The 25,279-nt window shown below is 36.1% G+C and overlaps 6 protein-coding genes and 1 pseudogene across 6 annotated transcripts; 3 read left to right on the top strand and 4 right to left on the bottom strand.

Moving 5' to 3' along the window:
* Window positions 1-158: 158 nt before the first annotated feature.
* LOC130711127 (scarecrow-like protein 13) lies at window positions 159-2,922 on the bottom strand. Its single transcript, XM_057560619.1, has 2 exons — window positions 2,767-2,922; window positions 159-2,262 (listed from the first exon to the last, which is right to left on the bottom strand). The coding sequence occupies exon 2, from the start codon at window positions 2,028-2,030 to the stop codon at window positions 405-407; it is 1,626 nt and encodes a 541-aa protein (XP_057416602.1). The 5' UTR covers window positions 2,031-2,262; window positions 2,767-2,922; the 3' UTR covers window positions 159-404.
* Window positions 2,923-8,050: 5,128 nt separating this feature from the next.
* Window positions 8,051-8,455, top strand: LOC130710630 (uncharacterized). The gene has a single exon (XM_057559959.1). It carries the CDS (start codon window positions 8,051-8,053, stop codon window positions 8,453-8,455), a length of 405 nt encoding a protein of 134 aa, XP_057415942.1.
* A 2,832-nt stretch (window positions 8,456-11,287) lies between these two features.
* Window positions 11,288-12,990, top strand: LOC130711335 (glucan endo-1,3-beta-glucosidase 12-like). The gene is made up of 3 exons (XM_057560902.1): window positions 11,288-11,404; window positions 11,541-11,789; window positions 11,981-12,990. Exons 1-3 carry the CDS (start codon window positions 11,338-11,340, stop codon window positions 12,013-12,015), a joined length of 351 nt encoding a protein of 116 aa, XP_057416885.1. The 5' UTR covers window positions 11,288-11,337; the 3' UTR covers window positions 12,016-12,990.
* Window positions 12,991-13,110: 120 nt separating this feature from the next.
* On the top strand, window positions 13,111-18,261 carry LOC130711334 (protein NAR1). The gene is made up of 11 exons (XM_057560901.1): window positions 13,111-13,325; window positions 13,418-13,488; window positions 14,566-14,719; window positions 14,857-15,043; window positions 15,450-15,576; window positions 15,737-15,914; window positions 15,997-16,046; window positions 16,129-16,300; window positions 17,169-17,295; window positions 17,427-17,518; window positions 17,670-18,261. The coding sequence occupies exons 1-11, from the start codon at window positions 13,212-13,214 to the stop codon at window positions 17,820-17,822; spliced, it is 1,425 nt and encodes a 474-aa protein (XP_057416884.1). The 5' UTR covers window positions 13,111-13,211; the 3' UTR covers window positions 17,823-18,261.
* A 194-nt stretch (window positions 18,262-18,455) lies between these two features.
* On the bottom strand, window positions 18,456-19,145 carry LOC130710629 (desmethyl-deoxy-podophyllotoxin synthase-like; annotated as a pseudogene).
* A 435-nt stretch (window positions 19,146-19,580) lies between these two features.
* Window positions 19,581-21,627, bottom strand: LOC130711333 (cytochrome P450 71D8-like). Its single transcript, XM_057560900.1, has 2 exons — window positions 20,638-21,627; window positions 19,581-20,508 (listed from the first exon to the last, which is right to left on the bottom strand). The coding sequence occupies exons 1-2, from the start codon at window positions 21,529-21,531 to the stop codon at window positions 19,870-19,872; spliced, it is 1,533 nt and encodes a 510-aa protein (XP_057416883.1). The 5' UTR covers window positions 21,532-21,627; the 3' UTR covers window positions 19,581-19,869.
* Window positions 21,628-22,895: 1,268 nt separating this feature from the next.
* LOC130710083 (cytochrome P450 71D8-like) lies at window positions 22,896-25,031 on the bottom strand. Its single transcript, XM_057559236.1, has 2 exons — window positions 23,863-25,031; window positions 22,896-23,724 (listed from the first exon to the last, which is right to left on the bottom strand). The coding sequence occupies exons 1-2, from the start codon at window positions 24,754-24,756 to the stop codon at window positions 23,086-23,088; spliced, it is 1,533 nt and encodes a 510-aa protein (XP_057415219.1). The 5' UTR covers window positions 24,757-25,031; the 3' UTR covers window positions 22,896-23,085.
* Between the last annotated feature and the right edge of the window lie 248 nt (window positions 25,032-25,279).

The following is a 25,279-nucleotide window of genomic DNA, read 5'->3' as shown; positions in this document are numbered from 1 at the left end:
AAAATTAGAGATTGGTAGTGGCAATGGGCATATATAGTGATAGTTTTGTTATATATATTAAATACTATCAAACAAGGAAACGAAATGAACAACTTGCTCATCTCTGCATTGGAATATTTGAAGGGGGAAGGAATTAAACAAGAAAACAAAACAAAATGTGAAATTAACAGCAAAGCCAACGAAGCAAGAATATAATTCAAGCTAACAAAGGCTTTCTTTTTTCTTTCATTCAGAATTTGACATTTACAGCAAGTTTTGAGATTCTGCTAGCTGCAGTACAACAAACAAAATGGTACATGTCTGAACAAAGCTAAATCTCAAGTCCTATGGAGACAAACTGCGGATACCATGTTTATGCTAAAGGTACAGATAAAAAAAGTGGCCAGAGCTCAAAACATTCAGTTTCACCTCCAAGCAGAAGAGGTAACCAGAGCTCTCTTCATCCAACCAAGGCAAAGAGCACCATCTCTCTGTTCAAGCCTATAATTATGATTGAAGTCCCTCAAAAGATTCTGGGTAGCAGTCATAACTGAAGAACTCAACGGCCATTGTTTAAATCCAGCCATGGAAAATCTTAACTTCCACTTCCCAAAAAGCTCATGCCTTTCCACCCTCTCAGCCCCCTCACAGGCTACCATGTTGACAATGTCCCGTGCCACGCAGTGCTGCTCTGCGCTGATCCGCTTCTTATCATCTCTGGGGCAAGCCACATCTATTGATTCAAACATAGCTGTGTAGTACTCCAGTGTCTCCATGAACCTGTTAAAGAAAGGTGAAGTGTTGGTGTTGGATTCTTGCTCAGCAAGGGTAACAACCTTTGGAGACAAGCTCTTAACCAATCTCAACAACCTGTCTCTATGATTCTCCGTGCTCACACTCTCATCTGGCATGTGGTGCAGAACATAAGGAAAGTTCACAGCGAGTGCTTCCCCGGGTCGAACTCCGAGATTTTCACGTTCAACCTCACAGCCAGACATAGCAGCACTGTGGAACTCAAATGGCACCCCGTAAGACCTGGCGAAATCTGAAAGCCTTTCTCCAACAATCTCGAGCCCTCCCCCCCGAGCATGAAAAGATTGGGAATCATCAACACCAGTAATCCGAATGAAAGGAGGTCCACCAGGCCTGTGTGCAAGAGCTTGTATAAGTAAATGCCACTGTGTGCCCTGCGCAATCTGGAAATCAATTATATGAATCCTGGATTCATTTGCCATTGCTTCTGCAATGGCAGCATTTGCAGATATGTAAGCAAACTTCCAATATGGACAAATCTGATACAGGATGTGCATGTAACTCATTAGTTCTTTGCCTGTGGGTTGTTCACATTTCAAGGCTTTGTAGATCAGACTCCCTGACAATTCCAACCTTGCTCGAAGCCCCTCCAACAAGTAAGCACCTAATCTCTGAGATGGATCTCCAGCAACTGATACCATCTTCCCCAATATATTATCTATCCACCCTCTTGCTGTTGGAATATCCTCATCCGACACTGCTTGTGCACATAGAATGAGGACTTGTTTCAAGTCAAGCTTTGGAATATTTTCTGCAATGAGATTCCAATCATATTTGGCTGATGGTGGTGGTGCTCCGCGAAGGCTACTACCCCAGTTGTCACAACTGTCAACAATATCTGATTCATCAAGTCCCAACAATGAAATCTCCAGTTCTCTAAGTTTGTGCTTCAACTCATTCCCATCATCAACACTGGACAAGCTGCTTATTGGTGATCCATAGGTATTTTCAGGTGACCGGTGGTGATCTGAATGGCTTGACTGAGAATCTTGTGGAGATAATGGACTACGGTTAGAGGATACACTGCCATATGAAGGGGAGTCACAATTCATGAAACCAGTGATTTCTGGGCATGATTCCAGGGTAAAGAATTGCTCTTTGCATGCTTCAAAAGAAATATTAGTTCCCTGGCTGCTGCTATCACATCGATCGCTTTGTGATATTTGGTAAATGCCTTGCAGAGGCTGCTGATAGAAATGGACACCAGCTGAACTCGGGTATTTCTGAGATGTTTGCATCACGAGAGAATTATTTTCTCAGCCGAAGAACAGGAAACAGAATTACAACTACTCGATCTTCTAATTGCGAAAATTGTTTCCCTCACTTGTTGATCAAGAAGAGAGCTGTTGCAAAACAGTTTGGAGGAATACTTGAGTTGAAGCCTTGACAAGCTGCTAGATGCAATAATGATCAGCAAAAACTTCTGCTAAGTGCTAACAACCCTTCACAAAGGTATTGAAGAAACAGAACCTGCATAACAAGATAAAATTGTTAAGGAACACAATTAAAAAATAAAAGCAAAGGAATAAATGGAAACAGCTTGACATAGAAAGATCTATCTTCCTCCAAAATTGAGCTAAAGGCACACAAAAAAAAAACAATTGAAGAATAAAACAGACAGAAGATATCTATAGTTCTCATGATCCTGAGAAATAACTTAGGATTAAGCTGGCAGTGTCTAGTTCCAATTGAAGGAAACAAACCCCCAAATTACATAGAAAGCATTTGACTCATCAATCATGCAAGCATGCAAATAAAGAAGTTTTTTTTACCCCTTTGGCTTCTTAATTTCTGAAAGTTTTAGGGGAAAAACAGGAGAGATTTTAGAACATAAAAGAGCAACAGAAACCCTAAAGCCCTCGAAGTGTTACAGGAAACTCCACGAAGAAGAAGACGGTTGACCAACAATTGACAAAAAAACACATCAAATTTGACAAAGAGGCATGAACACATGTAACAGAAACCTGAGATTACCTGTCTGTGGGTGTGTGTGTGTGTTGATTCAGAGTTCTGGTTGAGAATTAATGAGATGCAGCAGAGAAGAAAGAGAGAGAGAAACGTGAATGGTGAGGATTGGAAGCTTTAGCTAAAAGCAAGGATTAGATTTGAGGTTTGGTTGCATATATAGAATGGAGGAAACACGCGTCTAGAAGCAAGCACACGTGAAATTTATTAATCACACGTTTCATTCAGATTCACTCACTCTCACTCGGTTCTCTTGAATTTGGTGGGGTACCATCATGGGAAGGAACCAGGAAGGAATCACCTCACAAATCAGAAATGTTTGGTTCAACTAGAGACTTCACTGCATGTTCACCACCTCAATAATGGAATCAATTCTCTCCTACTTTTTTTACTACTATTTTACCTTTATAAAATATGAAGAAAAGAGAAATCACTAATGTAATTTGTGATGTGATTGAAATTGCATAGAAAGATAGAACGAAAAAAGTAAAAGATGAGATGAAGGGAAAATATAAGTGTGAATGAATCATTACTCGAATTATTATTTTCTTGGGTTTTTTAAATTATATATTGTCATAAGATTAATTACTAATTTATACCCGACGACGACTGCCGGTTATAGTAGAAAGTGATTGTTTGACCTTTAAACCATTAATTCTTTATCTTTCAAAAAAAATTTAATTTCCATGGCCAAGTTATAAGAGACCTTTTAATGCTCTCTTTCGTCATGTGCCTTTTTACAAACAAACATATGGATGCTTTTGTGTTCTCGAATTTTAGTTTTTTTTTTACATCGGAAAGATAAATTGCACCGCCATGAATAGATTCCTGGACCTCCCTCTACCCAATCTATATGTTCCCCAGCTCCTACCACTTGAGCTATGCTACAAGGACAATTAGCTAATTATATATTTGTAAATGTTTTACTTAGATTGAATAAGTTCCATTTTAAAAATTAAATTCAAAATACTATTTGAAATACTTTATAACTTTCTTCTCAGACGCATTTGTCTATCTCCCTCTTTCGTCTATTTCTACAACAACCATTTATATATTTCTCCACAGGTTATTGCAAATGGCCACCATGACAATCTTCTATATTTGAGGAAATATTTATTTAAAATCAAGAAAGAATTGCTTCTATCCTTGCTTGAATGACTTACCTTTATTAAAAAAAAAACCAATGTTTTAAGTCTTTCATTTAAGTTTTTAAAAAAAGTCTTTCATTTAATTCATATTTATTTAAGGTGTACATAAATTATACGATCATGTATTTTTCCTACTTATCAAAAAAAAATTGTACGATCATTTGCTATAGAATTTCAAAATTTTAAAATTAAAAACTTGAAGTGTGTTCATCATAGTCGCTACAACATTTTGATCATAAGGCAACGTCTTGCATTGCTACGCCACAAAATTCGTTGCCTTATAGTACCACAACATAAAATGAAATCATAACATTTTACTTTTAGACATCATTTTTACTCTCATTGATTCCAAGTGTTAATGGATGTTCCCAGTTGCCTTCTTTATATCAGAAAAGTTTGTGTAATAGGTAAATTCAAAGCGCACTTAGTAAGCAATTCTTTATCTTTTTGAGACAAAAAGGAAAAGCACAAGTCATGTTAACGGCAGAGAAAGAAGGATATTTGTATTTAATTGTTTTAACTTTTAATTATATCCTCTAAAGTCCCTGGTACAAGAAAAAGAGTGTACAAATGCATAAAGTTTTTTCAAGATCCCTCTGCACGTCTGCACATCATAAAATGGTAAGGTTTACATAATTAAAGTGAATATGATGCTGCTGTTTTATTTTTTTTACATTCTAGGATAACAAGTTGCAAGCAGGGGAACTTAATGTAGATAACTAAATACATCTTCTGGCAAGAAAAAATAAAAGTAAACCCAAATTGTAGTCTTCTGAACTTTATGTCTGAGCAGTGTGCAAACACAATATAAAAAAGGTAACATGGTCATCTAATTAATAAAGAGGTTTATTTCTACTCAACTGCAGTTGTAGTTTAATTGATCATAAATACAAAAATTTCCTTTCTATGTAAGTTGAGGCCAACTAATAGAGGCAATTCTAGTATCATGATTTAAATCCTTGTGGTCCAATTATGTATTCTTGCAAGCCTAATTAAGGTGTGAACATGCTTCCTGAAGCTAACTTAGTAGCTAGCCAAGGTTTGTCTAGACACTAATTAAGGCATTTGGATGTACATAGTTTTCTCACTTGTCTGTTGATAGTTGATGATGATATTGATTTCAATCACTTTTGACATTTAACCCCTATTCTTTGCCTCAATTTTGTGTTGTTCTGTAATGGAGGATGAATATACCACATGTTACTAAACTCCATGATAGATACTAAATATGGTCAATTACTTAATAAGGACTTTTACCAAGAAAGGGAACAAAGCTTAGTAAAGAGAATTCACACATGGATTAGACACTTCCTCTATCCCAGTCAAACTTCAAAACAGGCCAATCTTTCATCTTTCATTGAACATAATGAAATAATACCTGCTACAATTTTGAAACATTCTGGTATTCTGTTTCTCTTGTTCTTCAAAATCTTGTCTGATTGAAGTTATTAATGGCTCATATGCAGCACATTGAATTCTCTCAAGTATTTCATTCAGCATTTCCTTTAGGATTTTGGATGTTATTTATCTCCAGAAACTAGTTCATAAATTGCACATCATTAACTTCAAGCTACTTTCTGTGAGTTAAACTGGAGATAAATCTATATTTCATTTGGTTTGCTAAAAATTAAAGCTCTGGGGCTTGGTGGACTAAAAATGTTAGGGCTATAATTGGAGCTTGGTAAGCGGGCCCTAGCTAGGGCCATGGGCCAAATTGACACCTCTAGTTAAACTCAATATTTAGTGGGCTGTGGGCACAAACATTTCCCAAACTCATAAAAATCTATCTAAAATGTAATGTGAGTCCCAGGCCTGCTCTGATTGAACCCTGTGTCAGCACAAGCATATTTTTGTGGGACAAGAGTGAGCTGTAATCAAAATTCAATATAACTACAATTTTATTTCATTACTTTATAAAAAATTTATTTTAAAGGGATTCTTTTCCATCTTCATAAATCCAAATACCTCTCAATGCATTGTTAATATGAAAAGAAAGACAAAACTTGGCACCATGACCAAAACTAATGGTAGCTACTTTTTGATGATCATTGTCATTTGAAAAGAAACCCACACAACAGATATCTTAACACATTTGGCCGCATGTGTAGACATGAACTTAAAAAGAAGCACATTCCAATCATGTTCATATTCATAATCATCCCCAATAATGCACTCAGATGTGCATCATGAGCTGTGGAAACTTTAACAATTTGACTGCTAGTAGCCTAGTAGCATCGTCATTACTCATTACGCATTTTGCTAAAAAAAGTCACCTTTTTTGTGTTTTGATAATTTTGGTGTCACTTAAACTCTTCTGAGCTAGTCCATTCAAACTCAGAACCAATTGTGCTTTTTTCTTTATAGGGCATTGCGCAGTACAAGTTATAACAGCACTGAACAGCCATCACTCCATGCTACTGTTACTGATAACTCCACCATCTGCACATTCATAGCTAAGGATCATGTAGAATTTGCTCACCAAAATTTTATGCTTATACGTTTGCCAATATGGATATGTTTTAATCGACTCGATCAAAATCTTATTTCAAAGTTCTTCTATAATCGATTCTGTAACTAAAATTAGTTTTGGGCAGGCACATCTGTGACTAGTTTCTCTGTGCCAAAATTGATACAGAACAAAGAAAAGCTTATGAAGACATACTAGAAGTAACTTCTCATTCTCATTTATATATTAAAATTGACTCTATTTGAATCTAGATAGTTGTAAGTTTACAAACATACTATTAATGACCAATGAAAGTAGGAATTTTAATGCACGCTTGGCCTATATTGGAGTCTACTATAATCAATACTTGTCTCAACTCTCAAGCTTCAAAGAACTAGACAAATTAATACAAAATAATAAGATAGGGGGAGAGGGGGTTCTGGTGCATAAAAGAAGCATCCAATCCAAGTATTAGTTGTATCTGCAGCTTTCACTTCTGCATGCCATTCTCATCCAAACACTTCAAGACAAAGAACTTGCATAGAGAGATGAAAAGAGAGAGAGAGAGAAGAATGTTGGTATGTTTGTCCTTGTCAATTGTCATACATAATTGTTTGATCAAAACATGATGATTTGCCACTATTATTCCTTTCTCCTAATAATCCTTTTCTTAATGCTCCTACACTGCCCCCAATTCTTCAGCTTCCTCTTCTCCCAACAAAAGGAAGAAGTTAGAAGAATATCAGGAAGACAGAAATAAATCTAAAAGGAAAGGAAAATAAACTGGTCCTGTTTGGAAGAACTTATATGTACTTACCTTATAGTATAAACAATTCTACAAGTATTTAAGAGAGCTTATGTAAATATCTTATAGCCCACATGTATGTTGTTTTGAGCTTATTTTCATAAGTTGTTTAGATTAACTTATGAATAAGAGCATATGCTTATATGTAGAACACGTGAATCCGCAATATCCAATTGATATATTTCTACTACCACACTAAATGCGAAATGTAAAAAAAAGCATAAAACATGTTTAGCGGGAGCTTTCGACAGTCGCTAAACACATGTGTTTTCGAATGCAAATTTTGTAGGAGTCCATAACCCCCGCGTAACGCATATGTCGATTGAATTGAATGTTGTGGATTCTTGGAGTTCAATAATCATTATTCTTCAATAAGTTTATCAAATTAGTTTATAAATAAGCTCTTAATCAAACTATTTACCCAAACACAGTCATTACTCATTATATATATGATATCCAAACAAAGCCCCACTTACCCCAAAGGTGAAGTAGAGGCCTTTTGGAACAGAGCACCGGTGGACTCATTATTCCTCCAAACACACCCTTCCATGTGCTACTTCCGACATTCCCTTGGACTATTCTACTAGCTCCTTTCTGCATTACCAATGCTTTTGCCTCTTTGCACCATAGAAAAAGAAGATATATTATACTTATGCTGTTATGCAATTGCTCCCCCACATAGATTAGCCAATCAACATCTTTTGTTTGGACTTTGCAACTTATCTGCCGATTCTCATTCGCTTTTTTAATCATTAAGAATTTCATCGAGAGACTAAAAACGCAAATAATTTATGGCATTATAAAATCTCAACCATGTCATATTTCACTCTATAAATACATAGCTAAAGCAATGCATAGCTTCTTAGAGCTCAATCTTCATTACTGGCTACCATAATGAATAGGAAGATGCATGACTCCACTGTGCTCGTTCACTCTTCCATTGCTCTTCTGCAAGAGAGGTTTATGCAGTTGCAAAGAGTGAAAGAAATGAGGGAGAAGAGAGAGCTGGTGAAAATGCTCAACATTACTGAACCTCAACATTTCAATTCTACCAATCCCACTAAGAAAACAAGGTTGACGTCACCTCCTCATGTTTCTCTTTCTCTGTGGCCCACATCTAAGGGGATGATGAAGGAGGACAAGGACAGCAACATTGTTGAGACACCAGTTTTGATGAACTTGTACCCTGCAGCAGATTGTGCACAAACACAACCTTTGCATGCTTCATGGAAGAATGTCTATGATTGGGATCTTGGCTCTGACTCTGATACTGGTGTTGACACTTCTCTTCACCTGTAGCATGTATACTTGTGTAGTAATCTAGCTTCATATTGTGTAATACCTAATCATGTAAACATAACAGTCTCTTTTATTTTTGTACCAAGCCATTGATTAGCATTGCCATTTGCTATATTAGTCTCATTTGCTATTTGCTATTTGCTATCTGGTGTTTTTATAAGTGGTGGTGACTGGGTGGTGCTATTGAATGATTCAATGATAGGTTGGAAATAGCATGAACTAGAGGGCTGTTCAGAAGTTTTGGTGAGTTTAAGAATGTCTATGTATGAACCATCGGTCTAGTTCTCTAGGCCAGTTTAGGTTCCTCTGATTCCTTCTAGTAGTGTGTTTGGTTTTGCGGTAGGAAGCCTCATCATCACTTTTGCAGGAATGTTATAAGGTGTAGTTTATTAAGTTACCGTGTTTTAGATTGTGTGTTATGATCCATCGACGTACACATCCTATAAAATCAAGTTGTGTATGTTTCTTAATCAGTGTATGTTTGGATATAAAGTGGAAAACCACGGTGAAGCCAAAATAACACTGGACAAAAACAACTTTTTTTTAGGTTCTGTGACTATCTACCATGATTTTTAGCCTCACTACTGTGATTTTCTACTGTATATTCAAACATGGACTTAGTCAGCATTGGTCGTTTGCATCTTGTTATCAATGATCTGCTAGTCATCAGATGAGAAGGAACTAGAAGATAGATTGTGCTGGCTAATTAAATGAATAAAATACATGCATACATACAAGAACAGATCCCTTTGAACAAGTACACTGTTTTCATGCAACAAGGTTTACCAAATATAACAAACTGAAGATGACTTCAAAGCTTAATGAATCCAAATTGTCTTTTCTGTTTGTTTGGGTATGAGACAAACTAAGTCCAACCAACCTCACTTAGGTATACCATTGTCATTTGTATATAATTTAATGGTGATTGCTAAAAGGTGTGTGTTTTTTTACCAATTTTCTGTAATGCTTTACCATTTTTATTATTTTGAGAAATATAGTTTAACAATTTTTTTCATCAATCAAGCAAGTCTGATCAGTTTCTTAACTATTTGCCTGGGCTTGTGGTCCCTTTCTTGAGTCTCAGTCTCAGAGGAGCACATGTCTGGTTCTTCATTTACCTTTCTCACTTGGATATCATTGTACCATGTTATATTTTTAAGAGCAGGCCCTATCCACGTGTTTGCAACATAACTTACATAAAAGAGTTATTTGTTTGAAGAAGAAAGTAATACAAGATATCAAATAGTAAGTGGCTGGTTTAGGAGCTACTGCTCAAATTGCTGCATTTTGAAGCATTATAACATATTTATAGGTGTTGAAGTCTGACGGGTAAAATGTTTTCACACATTCGCAGGCTTTTCTACATACTTCTAGGCTATAGATATGACTTATTTTTTTGTCTTTGCACATGTATCATACATGTGATGCAATCTTGTTTGAGTCGAAAACATCTATATTATAGTGCGACCAGCCGACCACCTCTTCAAATGAGGGGGTTTCCATACACAAAACTCAAACTCAACTTTTCTTAAATGGAATCAAACGTGTTGCACATGAACCAACCAACAACTGGTAGAGATAACTCACCCTATTTGGTACAGGAAATGCTTGAAAGATGTAGAACTTGGCATCAATTTTAACAAAAAGAAATCCTTCATTGTGGATCTTAATTTCTAATGATTTAACACCTGAGGGAGCAAAGGTCCATGTTGGGAAATGAGATAAATAATTGAACTAGAGAGAACTTGGGATGTGGAAGGGCTTAGTATGGACTCCTGGTTTTTATATCAGAAATGGATAATTCATGTGTTCCTCTCTATCATATGGCATAAAGAAAGATTTACTTGTGATGTTCCATTCAACAGTTGCAAAACTCAAAACATTCAAATTTTGTTGTAACTTTTAGGCTAGGTGCTATCTTTTCTGGAAGTAAGAAGCGCTTCAAGTGTAGCTGAGGACCTCATCACTCATATGACATTCTTTGGCAGAAACCAATTGAGAGGGCTTCTAGTCTTGTGCCTGAAAAAACATTTTCTTGTGTATGCTTTTCAAATTTTGGGGTTGTCTGTTATATATGCTCAAAACAGGACATAAGCTTTTGCTCATGCTTCTATAATACATACTTACACATGATCCAATCCATCACAAGATATTTATCTTTCTCCTTTAAGCCAAAGAAAAAGCAAGACATGATATAAACAAATAAAAGGAATCACTTCTTTATTTACAATTCCTGTAGGGATCCTAACTTCTCTTTTTTAGTCTTTTATACCTTGCATGGAAAATTGGTCATCTAGAATACGGTAAAAGGAAAAAATGCTTATAGTGGACCTGGCTTGTACAATGAACATTAAAATCAAAATTTGATCCATGCTGTGTTTCAGATCTTAAAATTAACTCTGTACACAGGAAAAACTAAAATAATTTACTTCTACTAGAACCAAATTTTTACTTTCTACAAAATTGAATTGTTTCATCTAAAAGATTTACCCCAACTACTTCTTGCACCATGTGCATTTATCCACTCTTCTTTGGCAAGTCATCAGTATATAAATAAAAAAACATCTGAGGTAGGTACCATATTTAAAATCTCCATATCTAAGATTCTATGAGAAAAGCTAAAAAACTAGTATGAAATAATCATGGTGATAGAGACATTCTACAGAGAAAAAGTTTCCAGTTAGTGTAATACTGAAGGAACAAAAGGAGCGTAGGACCACAGCTTCATGTCTCAGCCTTTGAGAATATATTTTCATCATAGTCTGAGTTTTTTTTCCTCTACATAACAACACTATATAAAGAGGGTAACACATATAAGAATATTTATCTTTATTGTATGGCACATAGTTCAAATTTAGATACTGAGAAGCTCCTGAAGAACAATGACTTCTCACATGCTCAAAATTTTGATTGCTCTGCCTCTTTTGACCCTATCTTTTCAAGCATCTGGTAAAATCAGCATTGACTCATCTATTGTTGTGTTCTGCTAATGATTTTGATTAGCATTGTTTCAAATTGAGTTATACTAAAATGAAAAGGATTCATGAAATGTCTTATTTGACCCTGAGTTATTAGAAAATTTCAGGAGAATTTTTGGAATGGTGCATAGCTGATGAGCAGACCCTAGATGAGGAGCTGCAAAGGGCCCTGGATTGGGCTTGTGGCAAAGGTGGAGCGAATTGCAGCAAGATTCAAGTGAACCATCCCTGTTACTTTCCAAATACCTTGAGGGACCATGCCTCTTATGCCTTCAACAATTACTATCAGAGGTTTAAGCACAAAGGAGCTTCTTGCTATTTCAATTCTGCTGCAATCACCACTGATCTTGACCCAAGTAAGTGTTCTAAATAATCTCCCATGACTCATTTTTAGATATGACCTTAGATTACTCAATATTATAAGTTGTTTCAGTGCTTTATGTGAGACAATATTCAATACCAAATGTCTTTGTTCATGAGACATTACTAATATGATTTGAAATATTAGCATTGCAACTGATATCTCTTTGTTTTTGTTCAATGGCAGGCCATGGCTCATGCAAGTTTGAGTTTCTCCCATGAATCAAATATGAAGTGATTTCTTTTCTTACAGTGAAGAAAGAAATGAAGTCAGTACTTGTTTTGGGCTGCGTCTCTTTAAATAGCTGATGTTCTCGTTGTTCTATCTCTTGATGTGAAAGTAAATTAATTTACCATGCCAAAATGGCTTTTATTCTTCTATAAATGGTCAAGAAATGGTGCTTTTTAGCTGTACGTGAAAGACTGTGGAGAGGGAACTTCACAGCCCCATGGTTAAAGCAACATGGGTAAACCTCATCCCCAAGAAACTATCATTTATCATTTCAATTTTCTCACATTTTTAATATCTGGTTCAGTTTTTTTTATCCTAAATCGGGGTAGAGCCTCGAAAATAAAGAAAAACAAAACAAACAAAAACGAAAACTACACCCTCTCAAACTAGGCACAATAGCATCCGCATGCAATAAGTCTACTCAAGCCCGGATCCGTGACAAGAACCAAAGCTTGATCTTGATGAGATCCATATTTTACCATAAAGTCCACACATTATATGAGTGAAATGACTCATTTACATCACATAATGCAGACACTAATGAATACTTAGAGTAAAAATCAAAGAGAATAGAGAGAAGTAATGAATGTCGTATATGATATATGTGATAAAAAGAAAAAAACTGAGATGTCTGCAATGTTTAGATGTCTAAATATTTCACCCATGCATGAGCTGGGTGAAATTTTAGAAACTCACGATAAAATGAGTGTTTTTAAAATAAATAAAACTATTTATCAAAAAAAATTAAAAAAATTAATTCATAAAATCCTTGTCAGCGCGTTTGAGACGGAAAGTCGGGGCTGGATCAACTATTCTTGCGGCTTTTCTAGCTTTGGCGGGAGCTGCATGGTCCTTGGATTTGACTAACGGAAGGTATACCGTCACTACAAGTTGCGATAGAGACCGTCACTATAAGTTGTGACGGAAAGTAATCTGTCACCATTAGAAACCCCATGTTGGATAAATTTATTTTAAACAATATTATTTTTGTTAGTAAATTGTTTTTTTTAACTTTATTTAAAAAAAAACCGGTAAAATTAAGTTAGGTCGGTTTAGGTCCTCTTTTGTAAACAAAATCACTTACTTATTCAGTTTTGGCGTTCTCTTCATCTTATTCTCCCCACAAATTCCCTTCCCTTCAAATCAAAACCCTAAAAACTTTCAATTCCTTAGCCACTCTCCGAACATGTCGGAGAAATTCTCACCAGCCCTTCGAATTGGAGATCTCAACGATTTCATTGCTCCCTCACAGGCATGCATAGTCTCCCTCAAGGGATTGAAAAAGCCCGATAAAGTCGAGGTTTGTATTGTATTCATTTCCCTTAATTTATTTAACCATCCCTTGCTTTTGAATGTTTGTTTGTTTAACTAACTGGATCATTCATTTTGCAGGTCTCAATTGCCAACAAACAACTCAAGTCAGAACCTGTTAAAATTTCACTCAAGGACTGTTTGGCATGCAGGTATACTCTTTTATGATTCCTTATATATATATATATATATATTATATGCATATATACACATGATACTGTAGTGCAAGAGTAGAAGCTTACAACCTCTGTAACTAACTAACTGTTTCCTGATTATTATGCAATACTTTGTGGCTTCTTGTTATTGGGGAAAAATAGAATTACTAGGGAATTTCTATGAATCTTAATGTCGTTAAGTCTATTAGTCAGGTAAATATTGGAGAGGAATATATACATCTAGTGATCAAAAGCGAAATGAAAGAGTAGAGAAACTGGATAAAATAGGCTTCTGTAAATTTCTTCATTGAGTTTTGACGTGTCGTATCTGATCAACTTCCCTTTGTGAAGTGAATAAGTGAATTAACGCGAAGAAATGAAAATGGAAAATTTGACGTCTAAACCTCGATTCTGTTATGCTGGATCACATGGTATACAATCCAGTCCTGCCCAACACTATAATTGGAAGCTATTGAAAGAAACTGTAATAACTGTCTGAGAAGAAAGAAAACTAACTAGTCACCTGTAGTAATTACGTTATCCTGTAACAGTTAATCCTTGGGGTTTTTTTTGTTGAAAAGGTTTTGAAGTTGTGTTTTGTTCCAATCAGAGTTTGCACCATACATTATGTCCTACAGCTGTGACCTGTGATTGCCTGTTTTCTATAATTAGCAACCTATATAGTCTTGAATAACCGAACTAGGCTATACCTTTCTGCTATTTTCACCTGTGCCAATCCGACGAATTTCTACTTGAAAAAACAAGAAAGGTCACATTATTTGGGGATGAATTCGAACCTATCGGGTTCTGGTTCTGTGGCATTAGTATGTTGTTGGGCCCTATTGGAATTTAAGAATATGAAGAACTCCAATTGTTATTTAATGAGTTTGAGCTGCTGACATCTGACAAGTGTGCTAATAGAAAGTAAGTGGTTTGATCTAGTCCTTTCTCCCAGTAGGGGTGCTTAAATGGTTCCTTAAAAACTTGATGCTGATTGTTCTCCACTTCTTTTTAAGGCCATGAAGGGAAAGTCTTTTATAGAATCATAATTTATTTATTTATCTGGTAATGCAGTGGATGTGTCACATCAGCAGAGACAGTTATGCTGGAGAAGCAAAGCTTGGACGAGTTTCTGTCCAATATTAATACAGGAAAAACTGTTATTGTCTCCCTTTCTCCCCAGTCAAGGGCTTCTATTGCAGTTCATTTTGGCATTTCTCCACTTCAGGTGACACTTTGGACATTCCTTTCACTCATAATTTATTTTTTAATTTTAATAAGGTTCTGTTTTGAAATAATTTATTGAAAGAAAATTCCTACCTTCTTGTTCTCCTTGGATTGAGAGTAAACCTTGTGATATTTCAGGCTTTCAAAAAGCTGACAAGATTTTTTAAATCTTTGGGCGTGAAGGCAATTTTTGATACAAGTTGCAGTAGAGATTTGACCCTTGTTGAATCTTGTGTGGAATTTGTCACAAGATACAGACAGAGTCAATTGGTTGACGATGAGAGGAGTAAATCAAGCCTACCTATGATTGCATCAGCTTGCCCAGGTATAGAAGTCACATGCATAATGACTCAGCAAAATCCATAGTGTAAGAACACAACACAATGTAGTGTATAAAAAATTACATGAAATATTAACTTATCAGCAGATACATGTCTAGGGGTTATAGTTGGCATGTGTTTGAACTTACGCAGAAGATCTGGAGAAATGAAACTATATAATTTTTTATTCTGTCTTTAGCAGTTTTAGTTCAGGATGTTGTATCGACTATGATTTGTGTTTTTTGACATGGCTCGTCGCTTCTGTTGTGACTGCTTCATGCTATATGATTTTAGATTTAGAAATATGGTCTGGGGGAGCAGAATTACTTTTCAATGTACACAATTGGTTTAGGGATGAGTATAGGAGTAAAAAAACTGACCTTGGTTATTGACATGAACATCTCTTTGCAGGTTGGATATGCTATGCAGAAAAGCAACTTGGGTCCTTTGCACTACCTCACATTTCATCAGTGAAAAGTCCCCAGCAAACAATGGGAGCAATCATCAAGCACTATGCATGCAAAGATATGGGACTAAGGTTGTGTTTTAATTCAATTTATAGCTTCAGGGGGCAAAACACATACATTTACCATGAAATTGTGGGGGGTCACATTATCTTTTGATGATGAGTCATGACCCATGATACTTATTTGCAAAGTGATATGCTTAGTGAAATGATTGTGTAATTGTTTTAACAGGCCAGAAGAAGTTTACCATGTGACAGTGATGCCTTGTTATGATAAAAAGCTTGAGGCTTCTAGGGATGATTTTGTTTTCCAATTGGAGTCCCATGATGAAGGGCATGAAGGTGAAATTAATATGATTTCGGAGGTAGATTCGGTGTTGACAACTGGAGAGATTTTGGAATTAATTCAGGTTAGAAGTTTTCTTGCATTCCCTACTATTTCGTGAAACTTTTCACTTATATGTTAATACATATTTGGGTTCACTCTTACAGTCAAAAGAAGTTGATTTTATAAGCTTAGAGGAGCCTCCACTGGATAAACTGTAAGAAACCAACTGCCGCTTCCATCGTTTAATTTCATGTGTTTGCCAAACGAGGTGTTCATATACAGTGTGATGCTTGCAGGATAACAAATATTAATGAAGAAGGACACCTGTATGGGGTCCATGGAAGCTCTGGAGGTTATGCAGAAACAATTTTCCGATATGCTGCTAAAACACTTTTTGGGAAACAGATTGATGAGCCTTTGAACTTCAGGAACATTAGAAATTCAGATTTTCAGGAAGTTACTCTGGAGGCAAGTTCTTGTGAACTTCATTATTTTTACGCTTGTGATTATCAGAACCTAGGACCGTTGGATCTAAATATAGGAGTGTTGAGTATTTATGCATAATGGCAATTTGGGCAGTATTTGTTTTTTATAAGAACCATTGCTTAATGACAGATTTTCAGCAGTTTTTCCAGGGGTGATATGTTAGTTATTAGTTTTATCTTTTTGTTTCTTGTAATTCATCATTCTGATATGAATAAAAGTCCATGATTATTTCCCCGCACCCTCAACATTTGCTTGCTGTCATGAAGGTTGGGGTATAAGTTGAAGATTAATTCAGGGGCTTGCCATCCTGTATAGCTAGAGTTTTTTTTTTCTCTGGGTATATATTAAATTCTATATACAATGCCATGCCATATTGTGATTTTGATTGGGATATTAGTTTGAGTGATGTTATTTAGGCTTCCAATTTTAAAATCAGTGCTTTGATTTGGGGTTATTTATTATTATTATTATTTGGTATTTGGAGACTTTATCCTACATTAGATTCTATCCTATTCCAGCTAAGAATAGGCTATTTATAACAGTGTTTGACTGTGTTGGGTCTACAATTGAACAATTGAGACACCTTTTGCATAATAGCAGATATGTAGCTATTTTCCTTCAAAGAATATTTGAATTGTTATTATGTTTATATGGTCTATCATTTGCCTTATTCATGAGGATGAAAGAATATTATGATGTAGTTTGCTTCTTATAGCTGACGTCACCTAGTGTAAAAAAGCTTTGATTGATATTGTCATTACTGTAGAGAGTATTTGTCCTAGTTCGTGACTACCCTACCCTAAAGAGTATACTCTTTTGTTAACTATTCTATGTCATATTATCTAAGCAGGTGGAGGGAAAAACAGTGTTGAAATTTGCTCTCTGTTATGGTTTCCGAAACTTGCAAAACATTGTACGGAAACTTAAAATTGGGAAATGTGATTATCATTTCCTTGAAATCATGGCATGCCCTTCAGGTACTGTGTTTTTTTCCCTTTATCTGGAATCTTGTTTATTTGGTTTTTTCTGTGCTTTCAATATTAATATTTTCAGAAGGCCCAGAAAAGTGGGTTGGTATCGAACTGATCAAGAATGCTCATCAAAGCAGGTTGCTTAAATGGGGGAGGTCAGATTAAACCGAAGTCAGGGCAATCTGTTAAAGAACTGAGTCAATTATTAGAATCGGTTTATATGCAAAATGTAAGTATTATCTTAAGTTACACGCTGATTAGCTGTGGAAGTAATTAATTTGTTCTTTCTTTGAAGTGGTTAGTTTGTGAATAATTTTTCAGGAATTTGTTATTCTGTTCATAAACAGGGAATGATTTTGTTAATTTCCTTATAATGCTAGGTTTGGGTAGCCCCACCACTCGACAATCCTGTTATTAAAGGCTTATATGACCAGTGGCTTGAGCAGCCTGGTTCTGAGAAAGCTAGGAGATACATGCACACACAATATCATCCTGTTGAGAAAAGCATTACTTCGCAGTTGCACAATTGGTGAGGTGTTGAATGCCTGAACTTTTCATTTAGTTTCTTCTCAAGGTAAGTTTATGGTATTAGGCGGAGAAGTACTTTCATGCCTGTGCTCTGACTCCTTTTGGATATGTTGGCATATTGAAGTCATCCAATTTTGGTAGTCAACAGAATATTTTTTCTCTTCTTTTAATGTATATAAACCCTTGATCTACACCCATTTAGATAGAAGAAAGAACCACAATCATTTGTAATTTGACCATCTGGACCTCAGCTTAGTTGTTCCTGCGGGTCCTATATTATTTTTAGGATATAGGATCTCAATAAAAGATTCCTTTACTAAATATATCATAATAAATAATAATGAGTGATTTAGGTGAGAGGATGAGAGTGACAGTGCAGGAGCATAAATTGTACCCTTTATATTTATCAACTCTTAAATCTGAATGAAGCAAATTTTGTACGTTTTCCTTTTTGTGGTTATTGTATTCATATTTTTCTTTGATTCTTGATGCTGAGGTATTCTGGTGTCGTTATTTTATCCTATAAACATTTTCTTTTGCCATTTTACCAAATTAGAATACACTGCCCAGCTTAGGAAACAAACACGTCTGGCCAAAACTTAGTGAAAGGGAGCGACTTTGCAGGAGCTGCAATTGCTTCATTTGCTATTATCATGAATAGAAGGATTGTAAGGAGTGGGGATCAAGTGAAGGTTGTTTTCCCTTCCAACCACTGCTCCAAATTTGTCATCCATATCCAACTCCTCTGGTTTCTTTCCTTCTGGGAGTTCCCAGTTGAAGTGGTAGAGTAATTTGGCCAGAGCAAACTCCACATTGGCTAAACCGAATGAAATGCCTGGACACATTCTCCTTCCTTCCCCAAAAGGGATGTATTCAATCAAGGGCCTTTGAAATCGATAGAAGCATCATGAAACCTTTCTGGTTGAAAGCTGCATCCTTCACACCAGTGCTCTGGATCTCTCCCTAGTGCCCATCCATTGACTATGACTTTAGTCTTGCTGGGTATTTCATATCCACTTATCCTGCATGCTTCTCTGCATTCTCTTGGAAGCAACAAAGGAAGAGGTGGGTGTAACCTCAAGGTTTCTCTGATCACTGCCTTTAAGTAGTCAAGTTCGCCCAGGTTAGTCTCGTGGATTGCTTCTTTTCCTCTAAAAGCTTGCCTAATTTCATCTTTGTGCCCATTTCTTTACTCTTTGATTTCTCATCATTTCTGCCATATCCCACTCTAGTACTTTTGCTGAAGTATCAGTTCCAGCCGCAAATATGTCCTGGATAATGTTGAATATGTTAAAATGTTTGCATCCTAGCAGAATAAGTGATACCATTGATTTATTAACATACTTGTAGCATGTTTGCATCAGCTTATGTTAGTTGAGAATCAATTCTATTGCACATAGTGCATGCTTGGAAATCCTTCTACTGCTGATTCTATAACCAAAAAGAATTATGGGAGAAGCTTCTGAGTGCCAGAGTTGATTATGATATGAACATGCTTTAATTTTGACTTCAGAATCAATTGTAGAATTCTTCAATTTCCAAAAATTCTTTGATTAATGTAGGGAATTATAGATATATGTGGGTGATCTCAAAGACTCAAATAGAATTACATTATGGCAAACATACTATAACCCAAATCACTATTGTTGATTGCAATCGGGCTCTCAAGGTTGGCACTGTGCAGGATTTTCGTTCATTTGCTTTGATTTATATTGTCAAGACTTTCGTTCTTTTCTTCTCCCATTCCATCATTTACTCTCACCTGCTTTATTTCATTCTCCTTTAGAATTTTCTGTAGAAGTTTAAAAGAAAATTGGATTTGCCATGAGCAAACAATGGACCAAAGTTGTCCCCGAAGGATAACTCAAGTGGTAAGAGCTAGGGACATAATGGTTGGGTGGGGTGAAGGGTCCCGGGTTCGAACCCGGAGGAGGGATTAATTTACTAACATTTCTAACAACTAACATTTGCCTATAGAAAAAAACAATGGACCAAAGTTTATTCCACAAACTTTACTAGAATGAGATGGAAAAAAAAGGAAAAAAGTAAGGTTCAATTGACATTGGCATCACAGTGAAGGGCATAATTATATGGAATTGGAATCAGATACAAGTTGTTTTTCCTTCCCACAGCAGCTCCAAATGTTTCATTCATGTCCAAGTCCTCAGGGTCCATTCCATTTGGGAGTTCCCAATTAAAGTGGTAGAGTAATGCAACTAGAGGAAGTTCAATATTAGCTAAGCCAAGTAAAATGCCAGGGCATATTCTCCTTCCTGCCCCAAAAGGGATGTACTCAAAGTTGTTCCCTTTAAAATCAACACTTGTGTCATGAAACCTCTCAGGTACGAACTTCTCAGGATCATACCAATGGTTGGGATCTCTTCCAAGTGCCCAAGCATTTACTATCACTTTAGTCTTGATAGGTATTTCATACCCACCAATCTTGCACGGTTCCCTGCATTCTCGCGGGAGCAACAAAGCACCAGGTGGGTGTAATCTCATGGTTTCTTTGATCACTAATTTCAAGTAACTAAGTTTATGTACATCAGTCTCGTCAAGCGTTTCCTTACCCCTGAAAGCTTCTCGTATTTCAGCTTGTGCTTTCTCCATTACTCTTGGGTTCTTCATCAACTCTGACATAGCCCACTCTATTATCGTTGCTGAAGTATCAGTCCCAGCACCAAACATGTCCTGAGCCACATACAATATGTTGGAACAAATAGTCATCATGACAAACAAAAACAAAGACTAGTTGTTGATCAATTTTCATTTGAACTTGACAATACGTAATAATAATAAATTTATGATAGACTTACTAACCCATATCACAGCTTTGATGTTGTCGTTTGTTATTGGGAACTCGAGATCTTCATTTTGTTGTATACCCAGAAGAACATCAACGAGAGTTTCACCCTTGTCTTGGTTTGATTGATGCTCGTTGATGATGTTTTCTAAGATCTTGTCCAGCTCCTTGTGCATATGCTCCAACTTAGATTTCATCCCAGTTATGAAATGTATACCTTTTCGCGAAGGGAACAAATCTGCAATATCAAAACCTCCTGACAGCTCCACTCCTTTCTTGAGCAAAGATATAAGTTCATCTTCACACTCAGATTTTTTACCAAACACTGCCCTTGAAACAAAGGTGCTTATCAAAGAGAAAGTTTTTTTAGTGAGATTGATTGGTGAACCTGAAGATGCTGATAACTTGATGGATTCTATGAGCTTAGCCACCTCACCTTCTCGAATAAAGGAGAAAGATTGAACCCTTTTGGCACTCAGAAGCTCTATTTTACATAACTTCCTCATTTGTCTCCAATAATCACCATATGGAGCAAATATGATATCTCCTGAATCATAAACCAAAATTTTAGAACAAAGTAGTTCTGGCCTCTGCGCAAAAGTGAGATCATGTGTATGCATTATCTCCTTTGCCATATCTGGGGATGATACAACCACTGCAGAAATTTCTCCCAGTTGAAGATGCATTAGAGGTCCATATTTGCATGCTAGATCTCGAAGAGCATGGTGTGGAAGTGTTCCTGCCACTGCCAGTTGATGTAGGTTCCCTATTAGAGGCAACTTCCTTGGCCCTGGGGGCAACTTATGAACCACATCACTCTTCCCTTTGATTCTCTGCATAGAAATCTTTGCAAGCCAAAGAAGCAAGAAGAGAAGTGAGGTAATTACCAGGGAGGAAGGTGTGAGTTCCATGAAAAGAGGGGATGAGTTTGGAGTTGTCACAATGATATTCTTATATACTCAGTTATTACAAGAAATGAAGAATCACAAGATATTATATATACAAAATATCATGCACCAAATGAAATAAGTTTTATTATATGAATATGATTCCAAGTTTTCCACCAACAGCCATCAATCTAATTTTCTAACAACAAAAATTATGTTGGATGGGAACTGCCTATATACATATATTAGTAATTGATTACACATAGTCATGGCCAAAGTCGCCAGGTGAGCTCTAAGTCATTGTTTCTATTTACTGTTTAATGAGTTCTATTTATTTGGTCTGCTTAAAGGCAATGTTTAATAACTGCACACAATTTTATATAGTGAGGGAATCACAATGCAATAATTGGTATAAAAAATAGGAGAAATAATTATAACTTAACAAGGGTATGACTAAGTCCAACATGATCTTTTTTTTTGGTCAAAAGTCCAACATGATCTTAAGAAACTACACATTAAAAAAAATCTTAATTAAGAGTGCCTTTGGGCCCAGCCCAGATTCAATGAATAAAATCTCATTTTCCGACAAAAATCCAATAATTTATAAGATTAAACTCAATCATCAACCTCCAAGGTTCTATCACCACTCAAAATCCAAACCACAACCCGACAAGAAACGCTTGCATAACAAATTTAATGATCACGATAAAAGGAAATAAAAAAAGGAATGACTAAAAAATGTTAAAAGGAAAAATAGAATAAGTGCACTAATTATTTGCGGAATTACCTGCAATATAGATATGTTGAAATTTTACTCAAAATTGAAGCAAAATTCGTAGAAAATAATTGTGAAAAAATTAGTAACGAAATTCATAGGTAATAATCTCTGGCCGGGAAGCGTGAACGATAACATGAGTCTTTAAGGAAAGAGTGACCCCGTGGGTTGTCCATTCTTTCGAGTATTCAGTCAAAAATCATTGAATTGAATAAGGCTATTTTACTTAGGACTCCCTTACTAAGCTTTCAGGAAAGTCTGAGATCTCATTGTTTTCCCGAAGCCTTTTTAATCCTAAATTAACAGATATAAGATAGATGTAGAGACTCATCCTTGATTCCTATCGGTTAGGGCCCTTGAAGAACCCTCCACGAATTTTCGATAGTAGTTTACTAATCCAAGGAAGGAGTGATGCAAGAAGGGATTTCTTTCGTACCCATTCACAAGTAGGAAGAAGATGGAGGCGTAAGAAGAAAAAGATGGTGGTGGAAGAGGAGGGACTGAAATATGATTTAAAACTTGATTAAAACTGATGCAAAAAAATACACGTGGTCCCCTGCAACTGATTAGGCTCATCACTGAACCGTTAACTGATCAAAATTGAAGACACGTAAGCAAAAATGACTTAATTTAATTAAAAAAATTCTCAGGGATAACATTTTGATTTTTTTTCAGAGAAACAAACTCTTAAAAACTGAACATCTCTTAATTGCAGCTACTATAGGCACACTATCAACAATTTTTACCTCTGTTATTTAACAAACTTTACTAGAATGTAATGTAAAAAGGAAGAAATAAGAGGCTTAATTGGCATTGAAATCACGATGAAGGGCATAATTATATGGAGTTGGAATCAAGTATAGATTATTTTTCCTTCCCGCTGCAGCTCCATAGGTTTCTATCATATCCAAGTCCTCTAGTTTCATACTATTGGGGAGTTTCCAATCAAAGTGGTAGAGTAATGCGGCAAGAGCAAGTTCAATATTAGCTAAGCCAAGTAAAATGCCTGGACATATTCTCCTTCCTGCCCCAAAAGGAATGTACTCAAAGTTATTCCCTTTAAAATCAACACTTGTTTCGTGAAACCTTGCGGGTATAAACTTCTCTGCATCATACCAATGTTGAGGATCTCTTCCAAGTGCCCATGCATTTACTATCACTTTAGTCTTTATAGGTATTTCATATCCTCCAATTTTGCATGTTTCCCTGCATTCTCTTGGGACTAGTAAAGGAGCAGGTGGGTGTAACCTCAAGGTTTCTTTGATCACAAAATTTAAGTAACTAAGTTCACATAGGTCAGTTTCGTTAATAGTTTTCTTCCCCCTGAAAGCTTCTCTTAATTCAGCCTGTGCCTTCTCCCTCACTCTTGGATTTTTCATCAGCTCTGCCATAACCCACTCTATTGTTGTTGCTGAAGTATCAGTGCCTGCAATGATTATGTCCTGGATATATGTTGAAATCACTAGTCATCATAACAAACTCAACATGATAATTGCATTTGCATCAAAAGTGAACTCATGCTCATGCTTGTAACATAAATATACTCAAGAGTTTCATGATAGATTATTAGATTTACTAACCCATATCACGGCTTTGATGTTGTTGACTGTGATTGGGATATCGAGATTGTCACTTTGTTGCATGCGCAAAAGAACATTAACGAGATTTTCACCATTGCCATGGTCTAATTGATGCTCGTTTACAATATTGTCTAAAACCTTGTCGAACTTCTTGTGCATGTTCTCCAATTTAGTTTTCATCCGAGTTATTAGATGAAGAGGTTTCAATGATGGGAACAACTCAGCAAGATCAAAACCTGCAGTTAGTTCCGCTGCTTTCTTGATCAAGGACAAAAGTTCATCTTCGCACTCAGATTTTTTACCAAACGCGGCCCTTGAAATAATGGTGTTTATCAAAGAGGAAGCACTCTTAGAAAGATTGAATAGTGAACCAGTAGATGCAAGCAAGTGAATGGATTGTATGAGGTTAGCTACCTCATCTTCTCGAATAAAGGAGAAAGACTGAACCCTTTTGGGGCTCAGAAGCTCTGACGTACATATCTTCCTCATTTGTTTCCAGTAATCACCATATGGAGCAAAGGCAATATCTGTTGATCCATAGGCCAAAATTTTAGGAGAAAGGAGTTCTGGCCTCGACGCAAAAGCAAGATCATGCGTCTTCATGATCTCCTTCGCCATATCAGGAGATGATACAACCACTGTAGAGCTTTCACCCAATTGAAGATGCATTAGAGGTCCATATTTGTTAGCTAGATCTCGAAAAGTATGGTGTGGAAGTGATCCTGCTGTTGCAAGTTGATGGAGATTCCCTATTAGAGGCAACTTCCATGGTCCTGGTGGCAGTTTATGAACCGCAGTGCTCCTCACTTTAATTTTCTGCTTATAAATCTTTGCAAGGCAGAGCAGTGAGAACAGGAGTGCGATAATAACAAGAAAGGAAGATTGGAATTCCATGGCACGATCAGTGAAAGAGTTAGGAATTTGAAACTGATGTTATATGTCTTCTAGCCAATTGTCTGGATCGGCTTATATATTATAAACTCAAAAGAAAAAAAATATAGAAGAAGTACTAATGAATTATTGTATATAAAAAAAGGTATCAAAGTAAACGAAGTACTTAGTATATATTGAGATGCTTTCCAATTTTTGAGCTGAGGTTTAGAATATACCAGGTGGGTATTACTAATAAGCAATAATGCTTACTTAAAGAGTACAAACTCAGCCAACCACTGTTTATAATACAAACAATCCATGAAGGAAATTGGAATTCCAGGGCATGTGTGAAATATTTAGAAGTTTGAAGCGATGATCTTATAAAGGTATTTAGAACATTAAATGGCATCTGGGATATTCTTAGAAAGTCAAATAATAAAAAATATGTAACTCTGCAAAGAGTGGGGATATTCTTCATGTATTGATGCATTGTTGCATACTAGTATAGGAACTCGTGGCAATATTAAAATTTCAATTGCAAGGT

The sequence above is a fragment of the Lotus japonicus genome, chromosome 4, assembly GCF_012489685.1.
Source record: "Lotus japonicus ecotype B-129 chromosome 4, LjGifu_v1.2".
In the NCBI taxonomy this organism is placed as follows: domain Eukaryota; kingdom Viridiplantae; phylum Streptophyta; class Magnoliopsida; order Fabales; family Fabaceae; genus Lotus; species Lotus japonicus.
This window is presented reverse-complemented; position numbering and strand designations above follow the sequence as displayed.